This window comes from Cajanus cajan, chromosome 6 (genome assembly GCF_000230855.2).
Source record: "Cajanus cajan strain Asha chromosome 6, NIPB_CcT2T_4, whole genome shotgun sequence".
NCBI lineage: Eukaryota > Viridiplantae > Streptophyta > Magnoliopsida > Fabales > Fabaceae > Cajanus > Cajanus cajan.
In genome coordinates, this window is record NC_138522.1 from 3,763,567 (window position 1) to 3,773,493 (window position 9,927).

The 9,927-nt window shown below is 31.4% G+C and overlaps 1 protein-coding gene across 1 annotated transcript; it reads left to right on the forward strand.

Annotated features, from left to right (window-relative positions):
• Positions 1-5,503: 5,503 nt before the first annotated feature.
• LOC109787810 (patellin-3) lies at positions 5,504-9,281 on the forward strand. Its single transcript, XM_020346382.3, has 4 exons — positions 5,504-6,697; positions 7,070-7,194; positions 7,280-7,415; positions 8,647-9,281. The coding sequence occupies exons 1-4, from the start codon at positions 5,768-5,770 to the stop codon at positions 8,902-8,904; spliced, it is 1,449 nt and encodes a 482-aa protein (XP_020201971.1). The 5' UTR covers positions 5,504-5,767; the 3' UTR covers positions 8,905-9,281.
• Positions 9,282-9,927: the final 646 nt, after the last annotated feature.

Genomic DNA, 9,927 nt, shown 5'->3' on the forward strand with positions numbered 1-9,927 from the left:
GGGGAGAAAAGAGAGCAAGAGTAGAGAGTCAGGGTTCGGGGGGAAAAGTAAAGGAAGAATAAAAGGAAAGTGGGTCTTACAGTGGGCCTATGGTTCTCTTTACTTGGACTTTACATAGATGACCACTTTTCTCATATATTTGGTAGTATAGGAGTTTATATTGTTTGGTCTTGTATTATGGGCCTTAGTATAAGACTTTTTGGGTTTTAAGCTTATTGGGCCTAATTTTGGGCTTCATGGGCCTTTGGACTTTTGATTGCTTCAGAGCTTAGTGAACCCAATGGGTTTGGTGGGCCTAGGGTTCTCTTTACTTGGGCTTTACATGGATGACCACCTTTCTCATATATTTGATAGTATAAGAGTTTATATTGTTTGGTCTTGTATAATGAGTCTTAGTATAAAATTTTTTGGGTTTTAAGTTTATTAGGCCTAGTTTTGGGCTTCATTCATAGGATGTTTGATGTCATTGAGGAAAATGTCGAGATGTAAAACTAAAACTAACAAATTTTTTGCAATGATTTAAATGAGAAAAAATTATATTTATAGTAGAAAATTTTGTTTGGTGTTATTTTCTAATTAGAATTAGAAATTTATACATATAATTAATGTAAACCTCTAATTCTAATAGAAAAACATTATCAATTGAAAAACTATACTTAAATTTTAAATGTAATTTAGTAGAATGAAAAAAAAATATTATTTTGTTTAAAAAAAGTTTTTATAACAAATATGTAGTTAGAACGACCCGTTCCGATTTTAGAACGGCCCGTTCTGGTTTAATTGGTAATGTGTTATTTCTGAATCTGGAACGGGCTGTTCTGAACGTGAAGTCATGTGTTGTTTTTTCATCTGGAATGACCCGTTCTGATTTCAGAACAGGCCGTTCTGAACGTGAAAACGGAAGAGTGGAAGTTGCGTAAATAGATTTTTTTTGGGTAAATTATTTTTTTTTAAAATTATTTTAATAAAAAATTTGAAAACTTAGTGTGTATAATAAACTATTAGATTAGATGCATCTAATGGTAAAGATTCATGGTGCATGATGCACCTCTTGGACTTCACCTTGAAAAAAAGGGAGACTTAATAGCAAAATTTTATAACTTCAAATTTAACTTGACATGGCACACTTAAATGACATGTATATAAATTATTGGTCCACGTATAAAAGGTAGCAAAACCCTTCCAAAAACGAGGGTGCGGTAGAATTAGTTTAGTAATTTTTTATCGTATCACTTCGCTCCCCTTAATACATTCAATTATTTCTTTGTAATGAAAAATAAGTTTTTATTGCTTAGAATTATCTCTGTCTAATATTTTTTTTTTGGTGAAAATTAACCTTTGTATAATGTTCTCCATGAACTTGAGCTCCAAATTCTTTTGACATAACTATGTGGCATGCTAGAGCCGAGAAATGCCACTTCTTACCACATGATTATGGGCGTTTAACATGAATGCTAATAAAGTAGTACTTGAAAATGAGCCGTATCTTACTATTTTTTAATTTGGACAAAAATTGATGATTCGGCTTTATCTAGAACATCATGGCATGGTGCCCCATTACTTCAGAAATCTTTGGAAGCCAAACCCATACATGAGTTTTACTTGCGAGGACTCTATTTGGAGGTTTTGACAGACATATAAAGGATCGATGCATTGCATGGTGTGTTCGTCTAAAAAATATTTCAATATTTCATGTGATATAGATATATAGATTGAAGGGGTTAAAAAGGAGAAAAGATGCAACTACTGTAAATTGAAAGGCATTGGACTGAGAGCAACATAAATCGGAAGTCTAAAGTTTTGTCCAATAGGTTGTGGCCGACATGGTAGCACCGTGGTCATATTGTGATTGTCTCATTATCTTTTTGGTCAAAAAAACAACATGGTACATCTATCTATCTAGTAATAGTAAGAGTTTAAGTTAGGATTATTGGGAATTGAATGCGCATTAAATTATTGGCTATCAAATTCAAAATGTCAAACGTATTCCTGACGGCAGGCAGGGCATGTGAGTCACGTACCACCTGTCCAGTGCAGTGTCCACACCACACCCATCTCACTCAATCCTTGACCCTTATTATGTTTTTGGTTACATGGAGAAAAATATGCAAGAGAAAACCAACAACGTATTCTTCAATATATTAATTTTTATTGATTAAAAACTATAAAATTAAAAAAAAAACAATTAAATAGAATATGAGAGTCTCACACTTTGTATTTTTTAATATATTTTAACTAATTAGAGAATGTGTTTAAGAAAAGTGTATTGTTGTCATTTTAAATACGAAATAAGATGAAGGGAAATAAAAAAGATATATAAATACTAAAAAGAGAAATAAGTGAGTAAAAATAAGTAAGAGATTGAATTAAAATGAAAATTAGTATGTTTGATTTAAGAGAAATATGTGAAAAATAAAAGAGAAATAATATTATAAAATTATTTAGTTTGAATGAAACAGAAAAAATAGATTATAATATAAATAACTTTACTAGTTTATCCTTCTACGATTAGTTATGCGTGATGTTCCCGTAATATTTTTTGAATCAATTGAGTTTAGTCAACAATCAATTGAGAGAGAATTTTTAGTAGAAATTTATTCTAAGAATTGAATACAAATGTTTTTTTTAGTAAGACTTGAAATTTCCCATAATCATGTGATCTTTTGTTATTCAAACTAATAATCTATTAGTTTTTAACTCCAGAGTATGAGAAAAGCTAAAATCACGATTTGTATGTGTTCAAGACTTTAATAAATGTAAAAATAACTTAAAATACTTGAATTTTGAGAAGAAAAAATAGAATGGGAGATTTTACAAAATTAAAATAATAAAAAGTTCGAAGAAAATAGTTTATTTTGTGGAGCCAGCCCAGCAAATGGTACAATCTTGTAGTATAGATAAATCCGTTTGTTGAAAATAATATACCCCATGAACCACGTATTAAAGTTATCCACACTAGTCTCTTTTCGAGCTTATTTCTGAAATAATTTTGTTATCTAAGAGGTTTACTTTTCTTTATCAACTTATTTTCTGGGCAACAATTTTGGTTGAATTGTTTTTATCAGAATTTACAAGTATTTTAATGACGAGATGATGTTTTAACTATTCATATTAAAAGATATTTATAAACACACTCGGACTTTCAAATTATAGGAATTTAAGTTAAAAATAAGATTATGATAAAATGATATCTCATGTCTTATATATAGATGATTGATCTTATTTTTAGATTTTGAAATAATATTATATGATATCTTAAAGATGTATTATGATAATGTGTGGAGATATTATTATTCAATAGTAGAAATATTATTCATAATAAATGAAGATATTTCGTTAAGTGATATATTCATGTCAAAATATTCTAATAGTCATTGTGAGGTAATTACTTATAATTTCACTTTGTGATGATAAACTAGAAGTTCATTGTAAGCAAATAAAAGAAGATCAACTCGACCTAATCAAACTTAATTAATGGTACATAAACTTTTCTTTTTCTTTTCAAGGTTGTATTTTTCAATGTCAAAAATTCTCTGTGAAATTTTTTTTAGTTACCAAGTTGACAACTTTCAAAATAATAATAATAAGATTACTAAATAGTTTGAGACTTTGGAAAAAAAAATATAGGAGAAAAGGCTTACTTTTTTTAAAACATAAAAGGATTGAGTTTTAATGACAATTTTACTATAAACAAGTTGAAACTTCTTTTCTAACATCATTTGATAAATTTTCTTTAACAAAAATCACCATAAATAGGGTAAACCAGTGAACACAAGTAATGAAATACAGTTAAGAGTTGAGTAAAATTTTATCACTTTCCTCAAATTAAATTATAAGTTACAACTTAATATTTTTATTATTATTGGAATTATAATTTGAATTAAAGACCTCATGTATATTATTTTAACTTTCACCACTAGTTTGATTATAATATTAGTGACTCAATTATAACTTAATATAATTGTTTAATTTTAATACTCTAAATTAAATCTTTGTTGATCTCCTAACTAATATAAAATTACCTTGGTTAATAAAACTCTAATCCCCACCATTAGATCAAATCTAGCAATTCAATTACAACTTAATATACATACTTTAAGTTAACTCTTTGTTAATTTCCTATGCATACTAGTATTTGTATTTTAGAAAGTACTTTATGAAAGTGTTTTATTTTACATAATTTCAAAAAAGAAATTGTAACAATAAGTTTAACGTTTTGAAAAGTACTTTTTGAAAGTACTTAAAAAAATACAATTTCAAAAGTATGTAAAAAAAACAATTTCAAAAAATACTTTCCAAAATATTAATTTTATTATTTTAAAAAGTACTTTTTAAAATATCAAAATTAATATTCTAAGAAGTATATTTTGAAGTCCTAAATTTAATGTTAAGGTCTGAAAGTATGAAAGGGAAGGAAATATTAGAAGAAAAAAATGCACATATAACTGGACACCTTTAACATTGTAAAGAAAGTTACACGTGCTTACATCATCATCATCATGCACCAATTTTATGGCTTGGGTGTATATAAAAACTGAAATAGGGAGTGAAGAGAATAATGTGAAAATTGAAAGAATTAAAACTATATATTGGATAAGGTATAAAAAAAAAAAGGAAAACAAGATGATTCATGTGACAATCGAAAGGAATAGAGAAAAAAATGTGCGAAAAAGTGAAAAAAAAAAAAGTAATAAATTGAATATTGAATGTGTAAAATTATAAATTAAATAAAAAAAAGATTAATGATATTTTAGAATTTTTTGTAAAAAAAAAAAAAAGTGATATTTATATCATGAACCTTAAGTGTTAACCCAACTTAACTTTCACACTATTAGACATGGGTTCATCTTAATAAATAAAGAGTCGGGCCCATTATACTTGGGCTGGATATTTGAGTTGGGCTCATCATAACAAAAAAAACTCGAATTTATATTTTAGTATTTTCAGGCCAGTTGGCACGCATAAGAGGACACCATTACAAAAAGTTGATGAAAATCGAAAAAGAAAACAAGTTCACTGCAAATGAAGTATTAAATATGGTTTTAGTTGTTAAATTTGTTATTCATTTTTATTTTTAGCTTTTGAATAATAAAAAATTAGTTTAGGATTTAGAAAAAAAAATCAATAAAAGTTAAAAGACTAAAAACATATAATTAAAAAAAAAATCCAAGACTAGTGCTGAATTCATAAAATAAAGTTGAACATTCTAAAATTAGTATTTAATTTTTGTCATAATAAGGGTGGATCCTCGGTTTAAACAGAATCCAGTGAATAATATTTATAAAAAATAATAAAGGATAATGATCATACATAGCAGATAGCAGAAGTTATTAGTAATGATTGTTAACATAACTGTTAGAATTAGAAGGCACAACAGAAGTGGTTGTGTTTGCACATGTTTTTAGAAGACATTACAGCTTACAGGTGAGGTGGGGCAAGAGAAAAGCTTGAAGGCTTCAACGGCTTGGCTGCAACTGAAAGCAACCCAAGCTACAGCTAACGTATCCAAGGCAAATGTGAATGGGTTATGGGACCGTTGCCTTCGTTCCAATCCAATTCTCCCTTGTTGGGCCGCTAGTAGGCCCACCTTCACTGGAATAACACCGTTACATCCGCCCCTCCTAGCTGGCACTCTTTGCTCCTTCTCTATAACATTACCCCCTCTCTTCACTTCACTTCACACTTCACACTTCACACTTCACATCACATTCTCTCTTTCTTTTCTATTTTTGTTTTCTTCACACCAAAGAATTTGTCACTGTTAACCATGGCCATGGCCGAGGAACTTCAACAGACAAACATATCTCAAGACCAAGTGCTGCCAGTGGTCCCTCACGTGGCACCTGCTGACAAACCAGACACCAACGTTCTTGTCCCCGAGGACAAAAACACACAACACAAACAAGAAGAAAAAGAAGCCTCGCTGGAGAAGGAGAAGGAGAAGAAGAATGCTGCTGAAACCGAAACCGAAACCGAAACCGAAAACGAGGTTTCCAAACCGGACGAGGCCATTCCGGAATCCGGCTCGTTCAAGGAAGAAAGCACCATCGTCTCCGACCTACCGGAATCCGAGAAGAAGGCTCTGCAGGAACTCAAGCACCTCGTTCAAGAAGCGCTCAGCAAACACGATTTCTCCGCAGCGGAGAAAGAAGGTGAGAGCGTGACGGCGGTGGCGGAGGAGAGTGCCGAAGAGGTTTCGATTTGGGGAGTGCCTCTGGTTGCGGACGAGAGGAGCGACGTGATTCTGCTCAAGTTTCTGCGCGCGAGGGACTTCAAGGTGAAGGAGGCGATGGCGATGATAAAGAGCACGATTCGGTGGAGGAAGGAGTTCGGGATGGAGGAGCTTTTGTTGGAGGAGTTGGGTGACGACGATTTGGCCAAAGCGGTTTACATGCATGGCTTTGACAAGGAGGGGCACCCCGTGTGTTACAATGTGTATGGTGAGTTTCAGGACAAGGAGCTTTACAAGAAGACCTTCTCCGATGAGGAGAAGAGGGTTAGGTTTCTGAGGTGGAGGATTCAGTTCCTGGAGAAGAGTATCAGGAAGCTGGATTTTGCACCTGGTGGGATATGCACCATTGTTCAGCTCAATGATCTTAAGAATTCTCCTGGACCTGCTAAGTGGGAGCTTAGACAGGCTACCAAACAGGCCCTGCAATTGCTTCAGGATAATTATCCTGAGTTTGTAGCCAAACAGGTACTATACTATTACTATGCTAATGCCATCCTAAATTCAATCCATCTTTTAAATATGCGGTTGGAAGGGGAGGTTTGGTGAGGTTCTTGAGGAAGATTAGTAATTGGTCAAACAGATAGAAAATAAGAGACTACGTTAAAGATTATTAATCAGTAAGGATACTTAATTAATACCATAAGATGGGCCAAAGGATCCATAATCCTTAAGACAATAGAGCCTTGACATTGTGCTCCAAATTGCTTTTAATATATTGATTCAATCATAAATTATTTGTTTACCTTCAATTTCCAACACTAGTATTGGCAATTTCAATGTGTAATTGTCTATTGTAATTTCTTGATGTGAATTCTTTTTTTTGTTTTGTTGGTGTAGCTGTTTATCAATGTACCGTGGTGGTACTTGGCAGTGAACAGGATGATAAGCCCTTTTCTTACTCAGAGAACCAAAAGCAAGTTTGTCTTTGCTGGGCCTTCCAAATCGGCTGAGACTCTTTTGAGGTGAACACACGATACACTCAATTTTTTTTTTTTTTTTTTTTTTTTTTTGTAATGAGTTGCTTAATTTGTTCTATGGATATTTTAGATACATTGCTGCGGAGCAACTTCCGGTTAAATATGGTGGACTAAGCAAAGATGGGGAATTTGGAATTTCCGATGCTGTTACAGAAATTACAGTGAAGCCAGCAGCAAAACATACCGTGGAGTTTCCGGTTACTGAGGTGGGTTTCGTTTTCCTTTGTGTTTTTTTGTCGGAATTGACTGGTTTCAATTCAGGGGGAATCCAATGAATGCGACATTGGAATGCGGAATTTTCCTAGGATTCCTCTCTTCTCAAGAATTTAATATTACGTTGCTGCCTACTATTTCTCATGTTTCATGCGACAAATTAGGCAGACCCATGCCCCGAGATGAGACTTGTCTCGGGGGCAATACACCATAAATTAGTATGTAAGTAAGAAAAATAAAATAAAGATGGAAAGACTATACTCCAATTGGAAACATAATTGACCTAATTTATTTCAGTTCTAAATATAGCCAAGAGTCAAAATCCTTTTCCGCTGCTAATTCAGTTGATGTTTTCTATCATCTAGGCTATAGAAAACAATAACTCTGATGCTTACTAAGGTTGAATACATATTTTTTTAAAAAGATTAGAAGATTGAATTGAATATTTTAAAAATAGTGAGATCAAATTAAATATTTTAAATTATTTAATCTGATCATCTAATTTTTAAATGATGTTCAATATTGTTATTTCTTCAAATTTTATTAACATTATTAATGTCAATTGGACAAAAAGATAATATAAAATATTTTTAAAAAAATTAGAGGATCAAATTAAATCATTTAAAAATAATGGAACTTAATTGAATTTTAAAAATAAATAAAAGAATTAAAAATATATTTAAACTTAAATTAATAAGTGATCTTGAATACAAATAAGAAAAAGATTTTGTTTAACAAAATTGTATATTATTTTTTATTATTTATTTCTTTTCGTCATATTATTTATTATATTTATTAATGATGGTGAGAGATAGACACATTAAATTGTACAAATTGATATCTATATGTGTATCATTACTCTTTCAAATATTGTAGCTCATTAAAACCGGTGAGAAAGTTCATATTAAATAAGAGGATCCTGCATCCAACAATTTTGTTAAACTCAAAGAAGACAACGAAGAAGTCCTAGATAAAAAAAATTCAACAGTCTATCCTATCATTAATCTATAGCTAATGATTTTCATTTCATTTATTTATGGAGTTAAATAGTTAAGCACTTAAGCTCAAGCTCAACCCAATAAGTCAAGGGATTAAATTAGTAAATGAAAACCTTGTGTAGTTCAAGTGGTTAGATTAGTAATTGAATGCTACTCTAAAGCTATTCCATTGTTGAGCAGTTGCCTTGATAACCTTTTGTAATGCATTGAAATTTTGATCATGCAGAGTTGCCTACTCTCTTGGGAGCTCAGAGTAATAGGGTGGGATGTAAGCTATGGTGCAGAGTTTGTGCCAACTTCAGAGGGAAGCTATACTGTGATAATCCAGAAGGCTAGAAAGGTTGCTTCATCAGAAGAACCAGTGCTTTGCAGCAATTATAAAATTGGTGAACCTGGGAAAGTGGTTCTCACCATTGACAATCAAAGCTCTAAGAAGAAAAAACTCTTGTACCGTTTGAAGGTCAAGCCTTCCTCTTCTGAATGAGCAGTATCTACATTGATTCCTTCATTAAGTTCTTGCATTCATCACTTCTACCACCCAAGATGTTCAAAGCTTCTTCAAAGATGGACTTTGCTGCTCTTCATAAGAATGGGAAAGTTTTAATGTTGATCGTGATCATGTGTTTCAATCATATATACCTTTTTTTGCTGCGTTTCTTTAATTATTTATTATTGTTATTGTTATCATTGTTGGAGGGGATCTTTTGATTTTTGAATTCTTCATATTCATATATGGAGGACATAATTGCTCTATTTATTTATCTGTATAAATTTCATGTAAATTTTGGTGGGGCCTTTTTCTCTATATGCTTGTCTTTTTGTCTGTACCCAAGCTTAAAAATATGTTAATTTGATCTGTCATGATTCGTGTTCTCAGCACTTTATAGAAAATATCTATCATGGGTCTGGGCTTCTAGAATATGTCGCACTCTAGTGTAGACTTTAGATCAGCTTTGTTATTTGCCATCTTTAAGCCTTGGATTTTCTCTGCCGTTGTTGGATTTCAATCAGATGCACAAAGGTAACTTCCATAGTTAATGTGTGTCTTGGTTTACATTTTTTCACCAGAAAAAAAAAATAAACTCACTATTTCCAGGATACAAGCGATTCAAACAAATACGATTTTGAAATTTGAAGACTTAGGATTACTTTTAAGATCAACACAATTACACAAGTTTTATCTTTTAAGACATGGGTCCTGTCCATTGTGAACCGGTAGTTTCTTATTGTTAGTTATGTCAACACGAGAGATTTGAGAATATTATTGTTAGTTATGTCAACAACTTACTTAAAGTTTACTAACAAGAATGACATGGTTGATAAATTATATATATTCTTATTTCTTAAGCTCGTGAATAAAACATATTAATCAAAAGAGGTCAATTCATTAAGTTAGTCTTAGTATCTTAAAAGATTAATTCTTAATGTTCGATCGACAATATTTTGGTTTAAAAAAAAATACAAGTTGCTTAGAGTTTTTTATTATATTAGATAAAGTATTTGATAT